Genomic DNA, 18,965 nt, shown 5'->3' with positions numbered 1-18,965 from the left:
TATATATATATAATGTGGTTAAATAATTAATTTGTTAAAGGGTTTAATTATAATGCAGTGCCCATACCATAAAATAGAGTTTTATTTTGTTAATCTCATTCGTGTATCACCATTAAATCATTTGTAAAGTTTGAATGCAATAATATTTAATATAATAATAGTTTAATTCTGACGTAACGTTGATGAAAATTATTTACAGCATCCATTGAACAAATACTATCATTTGGATGAATTTTAATTTTTAAGATAGTTATTATACAAAGTTAAATTATAAGGTTAAAAACTTTGTATTTCTTGATTGGTACTTTGGTTAGCAATACCTTTATTTATTAACTATCATTGATGGTATGATTGGCTTGTGAATACATATGCATTTTCATTAATCAAGATATCTCAATTGGAATTAGGACGTGTTTGAGTAAATTATGTGCTTATTATCTAGACACTAATCACATGAGAGCTTAACCTTTCTATAAGTTATTTTTTGCTTATTGAAAATAAGTTAAAATAGCTTATAAGAAGACAAGCTATTTTCATATGCTCTTGGGAAAACCTGCTTAGGTGCTTTATATGATATGATATGATAAACCAAATAAGCTCTACCAAACACCCCCTTGGATTGAACTCCCATATTAGCCTTGTCTCTCAAGATAGAAGATACTAGTCTTTGCCTTGTCTTTAATATATTGAGTTGTACTTGGGATTGGGAATCACTCTAACTTAGTACACTTCCTTACTCTGTTTATTTGTTATTATTTTAATGGCAAATGAAGAGCAATGTCTTCGAACATAATAATATGTAATTAAGTTATAACTTATAACAACCAAAATAGAACTGAAACATTACAAGTGTTCGGATGAACATGCAAAAAAATGTATATCCACCAAACCATGGCCTTATGAAGAGCCATTACTATGCTCAACTGGATTGCGCGTGAACAGGAACTGCAACCAAGACAAAAAGAAAGCTGTGTTAATAAATATGGAAACAAAATATGCAAATCTTCAGTAGCTAACTAACTATGGCTTATATACCTCAAATGACTTCCCTGACCGTTCAAATTCTAGCATGCTTAGGGCAACTTCACAGCTTTGTGAGACAAGAGGCTCTGGATCTGCTGTAAACTCCTCAAGAAGGGCTACACTTTGGTCATCTACAACGAAAGAGCCATGTAAACAACAGTGGTGATTTAAATGCTTTGCACAAGTACAATTAATGATAAGTTGTCAAGTAAGTAGCCCATTACTAATAAAAAAATCAGTAAGGTTTTGATGAGAAAGATTTTACATCTCAAACAGAAAGACAGTGATTCCATTCATGTACTAAATTCCATAGTTACAGGTGCCCATGCCATATCCAACAATACCTTTATATTTATTAATTTATTTTGCCAACTGGATGAGAGTGACGCTACTTTTGACCAGGACAAGTCACAACCACACACACATGAACAGAATCATTAGAAAAACTACAAGTTGCAATCTAAACTTACTTTGACAGCATATTACTCCACAAATTTACTTGGTGTTCTGCTAATGAATTTCTGCTTTTATGCAGAGATAGCACACTAATGCACAGCAATCCTTTAATACATTATATTAATTCAAAGTAAAAGACCATAACTTTCAATAGTATTTGGTTGTAAATTGTAATACCTGCAATCGAACCAAGAGCTTCAGCAGCTTCATGTCTAACCATTGGGTGCTCAGTCACATCTCTAAGTATATTGGACAGAGCAGCTGAAGCGACTTTGTCTTGCAATTGGCCCAAAACATATGCAACCTAAAAATTACAGAAAATATTGGTTTTCGTAATTAAGCAAATCAAAGTCCGGTGCTTGAAACATTCATACACTATTATTCTCATTTAAGTTTAAATAATTATGTATAACTATACTTAAGAAGAACTAGCTATTTTACCATGACAATTACATGTTTATTCTTTTCCAAAACAACAACAACCAAGTCTTTATCTCACTAATACATTTAAAAGTAAAAATGAAATTTCAAATACTTGAAAAAACTAGTTATCACTTATTGATTATTCATAAACACCATACTCGGATGCAGAAAAAGGTTTTACACAAATAAGAGTGTGGTTAGCAAACCTCATGGCGCAGGAGAGCACTTTTAGAACCTAAGGAATCAACAATAGCAGCAACAGCTTTATTTCCACCATCATTTCTAAGTGCGAAAAGAGCTGCATAACGGCCATACATCCCTTTTTCTTCATCCAGGAGCACTTCCCTGATGTTGATGATGACAAGTTAGATACGGAACGCTTACAGTTGAGTTAACACAAGATACTCTCTATTACTAACAAACAAGCAGACACACCTTAGTTGATCAACAGACAAAGAAGAGGTTGCGGGAGCAGCTGGATCAACAGACTTAAACGGCGATGCATCGGTTGCAGACAATTGGTCACTAATAGCAGCATGTTTTAAGTGGTGAATACGTTGAAGAGCCAATTCACATGTTTCACGGACCTCTTGAGCAGGATCTAAATCCAAACTATTGTTCAAGAGAGGAACGTTAATATCTGAGCCAATAGCACCAAGTGCTTCAGCTGCCTACACAAGCATAACCAAAAAGCAATGATCTTAAACTGGAAAGTGTGTAAAAACAGGAAAAAAGAGCAGAGCATAAAAAAGAGGAACCTCGTGGCGAACAATAGGATGCAAAGAAAGATCATTTAGAATTGAGGCCAAAGCAGGAATGGCTTGGATTTCCTGCATTTGACCAAGTGCAAAAGCAGCTTCATGTGCCAACAAATTAGATGAATCCCTTGTAGCTGCATAGGAAAAGCATCTTGTTATGATAACAATAATAACAATAATAATAAGAATAAGAAAAGGAGTATGAAGATAAGTGACCTCGAATAAGGGCATCGCGAGGGGCAGGACCTTTGAGGTTACGGAGAGAGAAGAGAGCTCTGAATCGCTCAGAAATAGGTTGGTTCGTATCCACCAACAATTCGCACAGAAAATTTTCCATATCAGCATGCACCATCTCAGGAGGAATACAAGGATTTGAAGAGCCAGATGAAAAAGAACCCAAATTGGGGCTAGGGTTAGGGTTATAATGAGGTGGGGTTGGAGGTGGGTCCCTGCGTTAACAAAAAGGAATAAGTAATATAGGATTGAGTTTACTACTTTACCCCTGCGTTGCGTCATACACAGCTTCTTCATCTTCATCTTCTCTGTTGCACGCGCTTCATCTCCACAGGTTCCTACACCATCTCTTTCTTCACATCTCATTTTCATTTTCACTTTCACGCTTTTCTTTTCTCAACTTCTCTTCGCTTCTTACATTTTTTTTCTTCCAAATAGAGTTTCGACGATACATCTAACACTCTTTGGCGGTTATAGAATCTGCAATCTCTTCAGCCATGAATTCTAGACGGTTAGTTAGTGTGGATCATTTGTTTGGATATTAATTTATATTATGATACGCAATATTTGTTTGAATTAATCCTGATCCATGGATATGGCATGTTTATAGGATTTATATTTCAATATTGTGTTTACTTTACTATTATTATTATTAGTATAATTGATAGTAAATCGCTCATCGATTTATTTCAAATTGTGTCCATTGAAGAACTAGCTGAACCAGTGATGTATAGAATCCATAGATTTGTCAATGAAAGTTGGTGAGAAATTGGATCATATCTGACAAGGTCGTGAGTTCAATCTCAAAGGATGATGTTGAAATTACACTAGTTCTCACCTATCCCACAGGGGATGTTGGTGTAACTTTTGAGATAAGAAGGGTGTTAAGTGTAATTAAATCAAATTTAAAGGAGGTTTGTGCAATTTCTCCTTGAATCGAACTCTAATGGTCAATTTTTATGGATTAAAAATTAGGATGAGTATGAGGTCGCAAAATTAGGACTCCCTTAACATAAAATTAACTGAACTATTTCTGTTCCACACGGAGTATGCTTTATATGCATAGTTTTCTACCATTGTTTTTTTTCACACTTTAATAATGTCTGTAATTAGCTTGTTATTAACTGTTTTGAATTTTGCGCACAACTTGTGCTAGAAATGAGTTCACTGTGTTGTGAATATAATGTAATATTATACATATAATACTATATGACACTCAATTACTGGCAAAGTTATGTAAATTTATCATCTCATTCATCTTTACACCAAATTCAGGAGTCATTTATATAAACTTCTATCTTGGTTATTATACGTCAGGGGGTTCTTTACTGTGGATCATATCAGGACTGTAGTTTACCCTTATGTTTTTCTTCTTGAGTTCACCTAGGTCTTTCTTGTCAATATATGCAGTATGACATACAGATTGTGATAAAAACTCACCCAGCCTTGTATTTTGGTTGAATGAAATATGTCCTACATTTACGCTTGCTTTTGTTTTGGCCACAACCATTTGATAATTGTAAGTGTATTCTGATTTACATAAATCTTAAATTGAGGTACTGTCAAACTCTAGTAGATGAATGATTGCTTATGTTCCATGCTTCATCACATTAGCATAGAACATAATGAAGCTGTAGCAGATCGTTTACTCTCTTTATACTAAAACGGTTCAAATGTCTACAAGGGAAATATGTATTGTCTGTGTTTGTCATGTGACTGACCATTTTGGTCTTTTACATTTTTTCTATTTCAGAGACAACCGTAACGGTAGAGCTGCTCTTTTTGATGGTATTGAGGAGGGTGGAATCAGAGCATCATCTCTTTATTCCTCTGCCCATGAGATTGATGAACACGATAATGAGCAAGCAATGGGTGGATTGCAAGATAGAGTCATTCTGCTGAAAAGAGTAAGTTTACTATTGCCAGCAACATGCCTCAGACTCTCATTTCCTCCTTCCCACGTATAAGTATAAATGGTTAATGTTCCTAATTAATAATTATATGTTTGTGATTGCAACAGTTATCAGGTGACATACATGAGGAGGTGGATAGTCATAACCGCATGCTAGATCATATGGTGTGTTTACTGACACTATTGAAATTATTTGGCATTTTTTCTGCTATTTCCTTGTTTTGTTTAAGTAATTCTGTGGTGGTATTAATTTAGGGGAATGATATGGATTCATCAAGAGGGGTCCTCTCAGGCACTATGGACAAATTTAAAATGGTATTTATTACAGTAGTAATTAGTCCCTTATGCTTTTTGAAGGAGTGCTTCTTTTTAGTCTCTGCCTTCCATTTATATTTGTTGTCTTCTGCTTTCTTTCATTATTATTGGAAATGGAATTGTGTCTTCCCTCATGTTTGTTTTGATGATCTGGTGTCATCTTTCAGGTATTCGAGACAAAATCCAGTCGGCGAATGTTTACACTTATAGCATCATTTGTTGTGATTTTTCTTATAATATACTACCTAACTAGGTAATTCAACTTTTAGTTGATGTTAGATGCGAGAGGCAGCTATTTTCTCTGTTACTGTAATTAATGTTACTTCTCCATAAGATAATCTATTTTGTAATATAAATTTTTTGACGTTTTAAACAGACATTGAATCAAAGTTGGAAAACAAGCTCATATGTTCTCTTTGGTTTTCTTTCTACACATAAGATGATAATAAGACCTCACTTACATTTGAGTAGGGGGGAAATAAAAGGAGTGTGAAAAACATTTCCCCTTTCAAATTTTTATTTACAAATTACATTAATTATCCTGCCTAGTCTCAGCGCAACATTAAAAATCCTAGAAACACTATTTTTGTTGGAGGTGATAAAGTTGTACACTTCTTACATTAAAATGGACTGCCTTTTTTTACATTAATTAATTATCACACACTAAAATACTTATTAATTATTCATCTCTTTCTTATTAACATACGTTAAAGTTACATGGGTTGATATTTTTTATTATAAAATGTGGAGTAAGCAACCTATTATGATGAATTAAAAAGGCAATAGCAAGTCCTGAAAGTGAGAAGGAAGAAGATGTGTAATTGGAAATCAGGAATGATAATCCCAGGTCTGTTAAACGAGATCTCATGTATGATCTTATCAATGGTACCATTCTCACACCACTCTCGAATCAAAGCTACTTGTAAATGTTGGAGATTTGTTCTATCTTCTCATGATTTCATATCCTCTTTACGACGTCGTAATCATCTCATCTCTATCTTCCCACATGATCCATCTATCACTAACCCTTTTCTATTCGATCCTCTGAATCTTGCGTGGACCCCACTCCCACTCTCCCCTTGTGATCCCAGTCTCTACGGTCTCTCTAACTTCTCTGTTCTCCACATGGGCCCACATCTATATCTCATTGGTGGTTCTCTCTTTGATACTAGATCCTTTCCTATTAACCGCCCTCTCAGTACTTCTAACGCTTTCCGATTCACTCTCATCCATTTCACGTGGCAACCCATCTCCCCTATGATCTCTCCACGTGGCAGCTTCGCATGTGCTTCCACCCCCCAAGGCAAACAAGGAGGGATCATTGTTGCTGGTGGCGGCTCTCGCCATACAATATTCGCGGCTGCCGGAACACGGATGACCTCTGTGGAGAGGTATGATGTGGAGATGGACAAGTGGGAGCCTCTCCAACCACTGCCTAGGTTTCGTGCAGGATGTGTTGGGTTTATGAATGGACAAAAAGGGAAAGAAAATGAGTTTTGGGTAGTAGGTGGGTATGGCGCTTCAAGGACAATTTCAGGGGTTTTCCCAGTGGATGAGTATTACAGGGATGGAGTTGTAATGGAATTCAACAATGGTAACAATGGTAACAATGGAGTGTGGAGGGAGGTTGGGGACATGTGGGGTCATGGACAAAGAGTCAGGAGTGGCAAGATTGTTGTGGCTCATGATCATGATCATCATAATCATAATCAACTTTTCATGCTTCACAAGGCTGACATTTTCAGGTACTTTTTCTCATTAATTACATACCTTAATTGAATTTTGAGTCACTTTTTGGTTTGCACTGTGCACAATACTGACCACTAATGGCATGTTCTGAATTTCAGTTTGCAAAACTGACTGTGGCTGAACAATTAACTAAATAAATTCTTGTTTTTTCTCTAACCGTGGTTTTGAGATCAAAACCCAGTTATAAATATCCCAAGTGTTATTTTACCTGACATATATGTGGTAAGGTAAAAGTTGGATTGCATCCAGAAAATTATTAAAAACGAAACGTGGCTGAGTCAGTCTAGTTAACCTTGAGATAATTCCACTAAGGATCCAGTTAAACACTGATTCTACCAATTGTGCCGGCATTTAAGATGTGTATATTTATAGGAGTGCAACTTTGCATAAACCACAATTTATTATAACAATATAATCATCACTACCCCACAAACCACTGGCTGCATTTTGAGTATCGCACCTGGACTGAGGTTTAGTGGCTGGACGTGTGGTGGTTAGGGTATCACAACTTAGCATCTATAATTAATGGTGGTTTTAAGTAAGGGTATTTATAGAAAAATAACTTTTATGTTGCAGTAGATGTGCCTCATGTCTATCAACCACATGATTTGTGTATTCATTTATTAAGTTCAAAATGAAAAATGTTTGCTCTTAAATGAATATTGTAGTGTAAAATGTGCATCAATAAATGTACACACGAAAATGTGGTGAGTAAAACATTCTGATGTTACTCAAACTAAAATTGAAATAGATCTCTACCAAAAAGAAGTTTGAAATAGATTGTTGCATTGAAGTTCGGAGTGGCTTGAACGTGGACTCTATATTATGGAAATCTTGTTCTGTTGTATAGAGATTTATGCCAAATGATTGAAATCACGCATAGTACATTAGTTATCATGGTTTATTATCTTGCTTATTACTCCATCTAGGACACTGTAAGTGGAATTCATGCTAACAGGTTTAAATTGCTTTAATTTGTTTCCTTCATTATAAACCCCTTTTGTCAGATGCATGAACATGTAATCCAGTACATACATAGTAGAAGATTATGCAGAAATCCTGAATCCTGATGGCCGTGTTTGTTTACTTTTGAACTTACATGGCAACTCTTTCGAGTTTTGAAGGTTACAAAAGTGTTACTAACTTTTTTATGATGAATTCACATTGCAGATATGACATGCCTTCAAATCGTTGGGTATACGAGTCTCGTGTGCCGAGAAAAGCTCCTGACAGTTCGCCATTTGGTTTTGTAGTAGTAGACAGAGAGCTGTATGTGCTGGCACATCATTGTGTTGATTTGACAGAAACAAGAAGGTCGAAACAGCATAAGAGAGCAGGAACAATGTACATTCAAATCTATAACCCAAAAAAGAAGACATGGAGGTCTCTAGTGACAAAGTCTCCTTTTAATTACCCTATAGATATTAGTAGTGCTGTATTGAGCTCAATTTGTTTGTGAACTATATAAATAGTCTATCTTATTTGTATGTTTGTGTATGTAATAGTAGTACATATGTAGTCTTTAGATGATATGATCTGAATTTGGATATAAATGACTTATTGTATCCGTACTAGAATGTGTTAACCGTGGAGTACATAATGTTTGTAATAATGAACTCTTTGTGTGCTTACCAAGAGATATAATTTTCCATTACTATAGGATAATGTAATGCAGACGTGTAAAAAAAAGTTTTGCATTTGCTTGCTGTTTATTTCTTCTGGTTGTCACTTTGTAGACTCTGATTTATGGGGCGGCATGTCCACTATGTTTCATGAGAAAAGAGTTGTGCTGTTAGGATGTTTTATATCAGTATATTATTCATCATTGATGTCTTAATCACCATTAACTTGTAAATAAAAGTCATATTCATAATGGATAATGTATTGACGGTGTAAATTATTTTCCACATGTTCACTAAACTGTAAGGACTGCTAGACTTGAGGCCTATGAAAATGGGAAACCTCTGTCTTTTGTGATGTAGAGGTATCGTTATTGTATGCTAAAGTATTTTAGAGTTTGTTTAAGTGTTAAAAACATTTTTATTTTGGTTAGAATTGAGTATGAAGAGAAATGATTTATGCCCGGTCAAACTATGTTTTTATCGCAAAATCAATTTTGCTATATAATTGCAAACATTGATTATGTGATTCAGTCATTGATTTGTTAGAATATTAAAAAGAGGAGAAGGGGTATATTAATCTTGTTAATTTGTTAGAATACTATTTGCACGGGATCATCTGTCTCAAACTCTGTCCTAATTTATGTCCCAAACTAATCAAAATGTAACTTTTATTATTTTTTGTTTTTAAAATTTTTCTTTTATTCATGTGGCAGAATATAATAGGTAGGGAATGTGACACAGTTTAAGACAGACGATATTTGTACATATTATTTCCCGTCCAATTTAAGTATTTGATTCATTCTAATCTATATATTCAATATTCAATTTCTTTACATTTTCAAACAACAGGAATTGTTGACGTCTGAAGTTGCATGGGTACGTAGGGCTATACAAAATATGAAAATACTTGTCCCAATATGGTATTCATTGAACTTTTCTTATTCTGCTTATTGACATTGAATGATAATACAAGAATATGTTGAACTGATACTTGAAATAATTTAGCATGTGATGAAAACATGCAATCAAAGATAAACTGATAAAAATGGAAATAACCACAAAAAATGTTAACAACACATTCTTACTAACAGAAGATTATATGTTAAACTATAGGGGAAAATGATAGTTATTAAGCAATAGTGTATATTAAAAAATGTATAAAAAATTACGTTCCCGGTTATTATAGGAAATCTACTTACATAATGAACTATTGTACAACAATAAATGAAGAATGAAGTTATTTTCTCCAATTGCATAGAAATCATATGAAGAACTTAAGGTAAGTATTTGTTGGCATCTTCGTCAGCCATTTGCATCCACCTTAGCTTGTTGGTCAGTAATGATATTTTCACAATAGTTTTGCCAGTACTATTTATTCATTCATATATATTTTATAACCATTAATAAAAATAAGATTTGGTTTTGTTTCCAAATCAAAAACTCATTGATTAATGGTTATAATGTAAGATGAAAAAAGTAGTGTTAGATAAAATGTTCATTTGAAGTTTAAGGATGATCCTTGGATCCCCCTGAACCTGGTGCATGGCCGTTTGGAAGTGCCTGCAAAAGACGAGCATATTCGTTTGACCATTGAAAATGCAACAATAATGGCCTGCAATCTACTGTAGATTGAGGAGAGGCAACAAAAATGGTGAAGATGATTGATACAAGCTGAAGAACTATGAAGAGGATCTTGTTGAAAGAGAGAGCCATTTATGTATATATGTATGATATTGTTTGCTAATAGTTACAAGTATAGAATAAAATATGAATGAAGTTGTGTAGTATGAAAGAAATGTTTTGGTGTGATGAGTAGGAGGAGTTATATATATATATATATATATATAGGGAGGGAATGGAAAGAGTTATAGTATATGTTGAATTGGCCTGGGGCTACTATAATATGAATTGACCCTTTCTTTGATATGTTACTTCCTATCTTTGATTAACTTGACTCTGAATATTTATATTATATTATATTATAGTTTGAAGGTTGAAAATTAGGAACATTGGACTCCAAAGACCCCTTAAATGCGCAACCGTGTTTGAAAATGTAGACAACGTACTATATACTTTTGTTACAATTTACAAAACAATATTAAATCAATTATTTTTCCTACACAATTGGAAGCTCATTATGAATATATATTCCTATACAATTTAAAAGTACCACTTTGTTTAGGTTGGCTTGAGTAGCTATTCATGGAAAATTAGAATCTAAAAACTAAGGAAAACTTGTTGAGTAACTTCTATTTTGCTCTTCAGAACCAATAAGAACTATAATGTATGCTTGCTAGTTGCTAACTATAATGTTTGTAAAACGCAACCATATACTGATATACTTATCACTACACAACACCACCACTAACTAAAACACCTACTTAATCAAATCGGCCGGACTTTGGTCCATTTCATGATATATATAATGTTGTTATTTACTTGTAATGTCAATTTACCTTTTTTATATGTACCAATTTTTTTTACCTTTTTTTATAATCTTGTTAAAATATATTTCATACTACGGTGGAAGAAGAGCAAACAAGGATGAGGATAATTGTTGGAGGAGAGAGGAAAAGATAACGTGGTAGCTAAGAAAGGTTTTGGGCTGTGTGTGAGGTAGGGGTGAGCATCCCGGCCTTAAATGGTAGTTGAGTCATTTTTTTAAAATCGAACCTAAATCTGAAGCTAATCTGATATCAAATATTGATTGGATCAGTTTTTGAATTCAAAATCAACCCTAGATTCGATTAAATATAAAATATACTTATTTTAGATAAAGTCTTCTCAATTTTACTTATTATTATCAATATATAATTTGACTTATGAAATAATATATATATTGCTAATAATGTATATATGATAAAAAAATTAAAGAATTAATGATATATTCCACCAAAGAGATTTCATTACACTGTATATAATTGAATAGACATACATGCAAACATAATGAATGAGTAACTATGAGAGAAGCCATGTCGAGTTATGCTTGTATCTTATCCGATCCTAAATATAGAATGAGTCTAATCTTTATACCTGAATATGGTCCTAGACCCAATGAAACTCGGCTATATTTAGATCCAATCACGATCGGGCCAAATCAAGTAAGTGGGTAGGGTCAGGTCATGCCCACCTATAGTGTGAGGGAATTTTATTTTGGTATTTTTTGTAGCTAAAATATAATTATTAAAGTACACTCCTCATTAAAACATATTTCAACAAAGTAAAAATGTTATTTTTTTCCAAAAATCTTTGTGTCCAATATTAACTCACTCCTTCTATTACCAACATTAGCAAATCCTTGTTGTTGAAATATTTTGTTATTTTGACCCGATATTGTATTAGATTTGTAACTAGTTTAAATTTATTTACTCTTTCCATAATTTTCATGATTAAAACATGTATTAGCCCATTATATTTTCTATGTAATATGTTAGTAATTTATTTGTAATTCAATACACAATTTTTTTCTTTACTTTTTAATACCTATATCTCTTGAAATGATAGGGTGGTAATGAGAGAGCCCTGGGGTTATTAGGTGTTGGATTAGGTCCCTCTATTGTCACGATTACACTCAACCACTTTGCAACTTGGAATTAAACTTTTCATATAATTCACATAAGTATTTCATCAATATCACAACAACTAACCCTATTTTTATCTATTTGTATTCTAACAGCTACGTGATCCATCTATTCTTGCATATGCCGAGTTATTAAGATAACATATGGCACACGAATTATTTTTTGTACAAATAATACAACTCTTCTTTCTTCTTATAAATTCTCTCTTAACAATAGACAAAAATGATATGTAATCAAATAAGAGAAGTTTATGTTAAAAGTTGTGTTATTATATACTATAGTATTATTCTACTTACATATTGAACTTTTAGATAAAAAATGAAATCAATTAATCCAATTGAATAAAAACTCATGCTAATAATTGGTTGGCAGCCTCGTGATTGTTTGCATGCACCTTGCTAGTCCTTTTGAAGCTAACTAATAATATTCTCACACTTCATTTTTCAATAATGTTATTCATACCTATTTTATAATCAATGGTATTTTGATAGATGATTATAACATAAGCATGAAAAATTGTATTGACAAAATTAGTATGAGTGTTTGAGGTTCAAGGGTGATCATTGGATCCTCCTGACCCTGGCGAATCGCCATTTGGAAGTGCATGCAAAAGAAGCTCGTATTCTTTGGACCACTGGAAATGTAACAATAAAGGCCTGCAATTTACTCCACCTTGAGGAGAAGCAACAAAAATGGTGAGGATGATGAGGACAAGTATGCAGAGGATATTGTTGTAACAGAAAGCCATTTTTTTATAAGTGTGATTTTGTTCTCCCCTTAGAAGTATAGGTAGGATATGATGAATGAAGTTTGTGATATGAAATGTTTTGTTGTGGGAAGAAGGGGACACATATTAAGTTTATTTATATGGAATAGAATTGACCCTTTCTATGTTCTCATACTTTAATTAATTTGCTTGACTACTCCAATAGTATGAAACTTGGAAACGGAATACCTTGCACTCCAAACATCCTTTGACGCACACAATTACTTACTAAATAATGACTTTGAGAAAATTCATTGTTTGGAGCTTGATGGTCAAACATGGTATGGTCTAAATGGGTATAAGTTTGGTGTGCAATGTTAAAACCCGCCACCTACTTGTATATAAATGAATGAGTTAAACCACATGCACATGCACATGCACATGCGAATGAATGAAGATGATTCATGTTGATGATAATTTGGATCCGACTCGTAACGGGTCGGTTCGAATGTTCATGTGTGGTGATGCATTAGAAACAGGCATTTCAGGTGGACAAAAGAAAAGGTTAACTATGGGTATATAAAAACATCAGTAAGAGAACCTTCCTAATTCCTATAGCAAGAAGGTAGAAGCTCAGGAAGTAATGTTTGTAATTGTATAATAACACAAATCACCTCAACCATGCCCACTTTCACAATGTTTCCTCTTTGTTCTTAAAAGGTTGTGAGATAGTGAGAAAAATATATGATATTAAATACAATGCTCAGAAAATCGTCATAGTGATAAACATTGAATCTTTAGAATATAGGGATCAATCAAGTGATCTTTGCATATACTCGGGACAAAAAAAGAAAGAAAGGATGTCCTAATTCTCAACATCTCAATATACTTTTTAATTGATGGTATATAAAAGTCCTTACTTTATGATATTTTAAGAACATAATTTTGATGCATCACATATGAAAAATTTACATCATCATCCAATCATGTATTATCACGTCATTGAAAAAATTGGCTTTCACAATAACTACCTCAAAAGTAACACATGATAATGCATGACTGGCTGATGTAAGAAACAGCATCAATATTATACTCATGAATGTTCAAATAAGACTACCTATCCTATATGATCCTAGTACACCATAAACTTAAAAATTATACCCTACAAGAACTAGTACTGAATCTGAAGCTTACATAACATAAGGCTGTGAAAAATTAATCTAAGCTTCTTATTGGCCAAAATCGGTAGAGGGTGGAGGAGGTGCGTAGGAACTGTCACCTTCGCTAACTGATCCCTCTATGTCTATATGATCCTGTGTCGCACTCACACTTGCCGCTCCAGCCATGTCATTCTGCATAAATGTATACCATGTCAAATATTATGTTCAAAATTTGGTCTTCAAATAATATAACTCTTAAGATACATAAACTAAAGCAACAAAAGCATGTATCCAGCAACTGCTGCTTCCCATCTCACATTCTGTACCTTTTTTCCTAATCCTAGGATATGCTTTCATTAGTTCTATGTTCTTTATCAGTATTTTTTTTTAAAACTAAAAAATAAAGGAAAGGGGAAAAAATAGCATGAATTGACATCACAATAGTAGTTACAGTCTCTCATAGCGAACCTGTGCTTGAAATTAATGAGTGGGATACACATACAGATATATAATAGATTGGAGCAATGAATGTGAATTTGAATATAGTAATCATTTGAATGCACATAATTTTTGAGGGGTTGCATAAAGTAATCATAATAGCATTTCAACCTTGGTTTTCACAAAACGGTATCTCATTTAAAGCCCTTTTTAATACTGTTACTACAAGTAAAAAAAGTGCCACAGGATGAAAATCTCGCAATCATTCAATTACACAATTTTAAACCAACAGCTCCTATCATAAAAAGTTTTTGGGTGTGGATAATAGACTTTGGCACTTTGCCAACAACAATAAAGATAACTAGCAGAATACAAGCATCGCCTTTAAGATCAAATACCTGAACCAGCTGTTGGGCTGCCAGTATTTCTGAAGAAGTCCTACTTATCTCAAAAGTCATCTTCCCTGGCACAACGTGGCTGATATTCGCGCCTGATGCTCCTATAACAGTGTCTGCATATGATATAGGAATTTGCATGTGTTGTGTGTCCTATGTGGTAGAAAAGAAAATTACATTAAATCATGGTAAAACAAAATGCTTTAGAAATTGAATGTTGCTCTCTACAAGCAGAATGAAACTTCCATAGCCACAACCAACCACAAGCTGATTAGTCATTAAATGAATCAAAAAGACAACAAAACCCTTCATACAATTATCTTCAGATTCTGATTGGTTATGCCTACATAAACATGTGCCAAAGGTTCCCTCCTACAAGCATTCTCAAATTTGGAGAAAGAAGACACCTACCTTAGTTTCAACAAATTGTTGTGGTTGCACACTTGATGGATGGATTCGCATGGAAGCATCAGTTGCATAGGCAGGTGGTGAACCCTGATAAAGATGGGTGTCCGCAGGAGGCAAGGTAGTATGTGGGTAATAATTAACGTAGTGATCGGGAAGATTCATATGTTGATAAATCGGTGCAAAATCAGGAGGAGCTGGAACCCCTTGAGGAGGAGGGGTCCAAGTTTGGGGTGGTGGCATATTGTTGTTAACTCGAACATCTAGCCTTTGCATCTGAATCATGGACGAGGAATAAATAGAAAACAATTAAATATAATTGTGCATATTAATTAAAATATAAAGAACATATAAACTATAAAAATTATCTGCAAAGAAAACAACATGGATAAGAAAGAGCCCGGAGACACGAAAGCAAACCTGAATCCCCTTCTTAATCAGGGCATATTAGATCCTTAAGGTTTTGAAGAAAGAATTTTTTTTAAAAAGTGGACTTGCCTGTGCTTCAAATACTCCGACTATGCTGTGGTGAACCAAGTATTTACGTAAATAAAGTGCAACAAGTTCAACGGCCTTGTGAACTCTAGCAGCTTCTCCTTGTATTTCAACAACACTATCATCTTGCAAAGCAAAAACTGGCAGGATTTCTGTTTTAAACAATACATTGTACTCAATAACAAAGATTGAATGCAAATTGTGAGAATATGCCAAAGAAGACCAAAATAGACGTATAGACAAATAATACTGTAAATAAAAATGTCGATTGCCAAACACAAGTGACATATCCTAATATAATTTACATTAGCTGTGAGAAAACCTGATCTAATAACCCGTATAGCGCAACCAGAGGCCTCTTGAATGGATTTTATTGTTTTCCCCTGCTTTCCGATTAAGCTTATTCCTTGACTATTCGCCACTAGAAGCCTAGTGATCATGGAGTGTCTAGCACTGGATGCGATGTCAGCTGAGTCATGCTCCACACTGAAAAGTTGTTTATGAACCCTCAATAAACCATCAACTGCGGGTGGTATGGTGCGATCTGGCTCTTCTTTTGCTGAAATCAATACCTTTTAAAAGCACCAAAGAAAGAGAATTCAGAAACACTGGTTACAAAATGGTGAAATCTCAAAAATACCAAAAATAAATACATTATCAAACTTGTTCAACAAAACAAAGACTTGCTCAGAAACATTGTGGTACAAGCAAAGAAAAAACATTGTGTTTTAATATTATTCCCAATTCTTTGAACACCGTGAATCGACCAAGTGTGGTGGCAAGACACCAAATCGATCAAGTTCTTGAAGTTACCAGGTGCAGGCAGTGAAAGCTTTTTGCCACCAATATCTGCACAAACTAATTCTGATTTCTTAACACAAAAACAGCATTTCAGCACTTGCATATGCTCATTGCTGTTTTGCTGCAACTTGAACTTTGGATCTTCAAGTTCGAAGTCACTTTAGTCATTCATATTTGCTGACAGACCTGCACATATCCATTTGGTTATCGTGGCAACAAAATTTCTTCATAATTTATCTTGTGATTTGTTTGGTTCTTGGCTATTTTATGGTTTTACTTCATAGGCAATGTTAGTTTTAATAAAATTCCTTCACAATTAAATTCATAAATCTTTTATGTTTTATGATGGATACATCATTAATTTTCAATATCAAGTAATAATATAAGAAGTTTGTTTGACCAACCGTAAGTTATCCACATCAAATCAACTGAGCAATTTCCCCAAAGATATAGCTCTAATCTCTAGGAGTTCCGTGGCAAGAGTTAAAATAAATGCATACCAAATAAGCATCACACGCATCAAACAGAGTTCATTATGCTAAAAAATCATCACATGCATCAAATAGACACTGATGTATGCAAGATCATTCAACCCTCAATGCATAAAACAACAAGAAGGAAGTTCAAAACTGGACTCACTGCTCTTTCTGGTATTCCATGTGGACCACTAAGAACTTTAACGCGTGCCTTAGTCTCTTCCATAATTTTCTTAATATACTCGCCCTTCGGGCCAATAACATTGCCAACCTTTCGCATTGGAACCAACAACCTGAAAACATTATGTCCAGGCCACCCCGGCCACCTACATGTTTCATTTCCTTTGGAATTACTCTTGGATCCCTCTTGTTGCGATTGAGCAAAGTCACCAGTCACATTTCGTTCAACATGATGCTTGGGCTCCTCAGTAATATGTTCTTGTGCGTAATATGTGTTTTTAGGAAAAACTTCCACATCAAGTTCAAGTCCATGAACGTGATTTTCATGAGTAATACGCTCTTGTGAGGGATAATATGTGTTTTCAGGAAAATCTCCAACATCGTGTCCATGAAAATGGTTTACAGAAGGATCGGCATCCTCAATTAAAGTGCCTGCAACATGTTCTTCAGGATGAGAATGAATTTGCAGGGGGGAAATGGGCTCCTCAGGCACATAAGCAACATCATGCACATGAAGATGGTTTTGATTAGGATTGGCATTCTCTAGCAAAGTACCTTGATCATGTTCATGAGGGTGTAGTAGTTGAGGAAATTCATTGTTGTTAAGCAGAGTTTGATGATCAGAATGCATATCTATGAAAAAGTCAGGGCTCTTAGGCAAATATCCATGATCATGTCCATGAAAATGGTTTTGATTAGGATTGGCTTCTCCAACCAAATTTGGTGCATCAGGATGTAGTAGGTTGGGAAATCCAAAGTCATCAAGATCATTTCCGTCATCAAAATCAAACCTTGGAAAAAAATGTGGATCCTCGGTTATATATCCAACATCATCATTATCTTCTCCCGCCATCCCTATATAATTCTCTGCAAAGTCAAACACCAACTAATCAGTGCCAATTTCAGCACAAAGTAACTTCAACATAAATTTAGGTCCCTTTACTTGGCTTAACAAGTTATTTAAAAAAGTGATTTTGAAAAAACACGAAGAGTGGTGGCATAGTTGGTGAAAGAGAGGAAGTAGAATTGTGCAGAAATGGTAGAGATAATTGAAAAGGAAGAAAGGGTAGCATAGCATGGAATTGAATGAACTTACATGGATGGTGTTAGAAAGAAGAGAAAGTGAAGAATCAAAAGGATATTGAAGCCAGTGCCACGGAGAAGTTTTAGGTTTTGTCAGAGAGAGAGAGAGAGATTGCAACGTTGTTGGTGTGAAGGAAGAAAGGGTTTTTATATTTGAAATTATAACACGTGTTTTTAAGTACGACCATGTGCCTCTCTTCACTTTACTTTTCTCTTCACTTGTCCCTAATCTTAAACAGTGTTATCATCTTAATCTTAAATATTATTATCATTGCCTTTATTACAGTTTTAAACTAGAGTTACCCTACACTCTTTTTAATGTTATAAATTCAGACTCTATTTATTGTTACCCTACAAATGTATGGATGTTTTTATTCTCATTATTCTTACATTATGGCATAGTCCAAATTGATTTCATAATGGTTTTTGCATGATAAACTCATTCTTCTTAACACATATTTCTCTCCTCTTCCTTCCTTATTTCTTTTCATATCACAACAACCTGCTATTGGACGAGTTAGATTAAATAAATAAAAAATCCACCTTTTTCAAGATAAGGATCATAACATGAAAATCTTCTGGATTAGGAAATAAAATCATGTTGTTCAAATATGTGACAGAATATTTCCATGTATGTCATGCTCTTAGATGTATAAGCATTTAGTCAAAATCTTGAAATCACCACCATTTCTAGATATTTCAATTTTCTTTAAGGACCCATTTAAGAGTTGAGGCTTTTTCAATGCCCATTTT

General features: G+C 34.1%; 4 protein-coding genes across 6 annotated transcripts; 2 read left to right on the top strand and 2 right to left on the bottom strand.

Moving 5' to 3' along the window:
• LOC109334722 (deoxyhypusine hydroxylase) lies at window positions 779–3,032 on the bottom strand. Its single transcript, XM_019570631.1, has 7 exons — window positions 2,877–3,032; window positions 2,661–2,794; window positions 2,338–2,573; window positions 2,109–2,247; window positions 1,657–1,783; window positions 1,036–1,154; window positions 779–945 (listed from the first exon to the last, which is right to left on the bottom strand). Exons 1-7 carry the CDS (start codon window positions 3,010–3,012, stop codon window positions 898–900), a joined length of 939 nt encoding a protein of 312 aa, XP_019426176.1. The 5' UTR covers window positions 3,013–3,032; the 3' UTR covers window positions 779–897.
• On the top strand, window positions 3,163–5,520 carry LOC109334725 (bet1-like SNARE 1-1). Its single transcript, XM_019570635.1, has 6 exons — window positions 3,163–3,228; window positions 3,333–3,405; window positions 4,648–4,801; window positions 4,915–4,971; window positions 5,062–5,121; window positions 5,289–5,520. The coding sequence occupies exons 2-6, from the start codon at window positions 3,392–3,394 to the stop codon at window positions 5,376–5,378; spliced, it is 375 nt and encodes a 124-aa protein (XP_019426180.1). The 5' UTR covers window positions 3,163–3,228; window positions 3,333–3,391; the 3' UTR covers window positions 5,379–5,520.
• On the top strand, window positions 5,913–8,582 carry LOC109333683 (F-box/kelch-repeat protein OR23). Its single transcript, XM_019569226.1, has 2 exons — window positions 5,913–6,866; window positions 8,041–8,582. Exons 1-2 carry the CDS (start codon window positions 5,935–5,937, stop codon window positions 8,327–8,329), a joined length of 1,221 nt encoding a protein of 406 aa, XP_019424771.1. The 5' UTR covers window positions 5,913–5,934; the 3' UTR covers window positions 8,330–8,582.
• Window positions 13,592–18,306, bottom strand: LOC109333734 (flowering locus K homology domain-like). Of its 3 annotated transcripts, none has more exons than XM_019569293.1 (7): window positions 18,222–18,306; window positions 17,113–17,996; window positions 15,995–16,244; window positions 15,676–15,824; window positions 15,184–15,453; window positions 14,776–14,925; window positions 13,593–14,131 (listed from the first exon to the last, which is right to left on the bottom strand). In XM_019569293.1, exons 2-7 carry the CDS (start codon window positions 17,980–17,982, stop codon window positions 14,009–14,011), a joined length of 1,812 nt encoding a protein of 603 aa, XP_019424838.1. In that variant the 5' UTR covers window positions 17,983–17,996; window positions 18,222–18,306; the 3' UTR covers window positions 13,593–14,008. The 3 variants fall into 3 exon arrangements, with proteins under 3 accessions (XP_019424840.1, XP_019424838.1, XP_019424839.1); XM_019569294.1 differs by having other exon boundaries at window positions 13,594–14,131; window positions 18,226–18,306; XM_019569295.1 differs by lacking the exon at window positions 14,776–14,925 and having other exon boundaries at window positions 13,592–14,131.

The sequence above is a fragment of the Lupinus angustifolius genome, chromosome LG19 (genome assembly GCF_001865875.1).
Source record: "Lupinus angustifolius cultivar Tanjil chromosome LG19, LupAngTanjil_v1.0, whole genome shotgun sequence".
NCBI classification, from domain to species: domain Eukaryota; kingdom Viridiplantae; phylum Streptophyta; class Magnoliopsida; order Fabales; family Fabaceae; genus Lupinus; species Lupinus angustifolius.
This window is presented reverse-complemented; position numbering and strand designations above follow the sequence as displayed.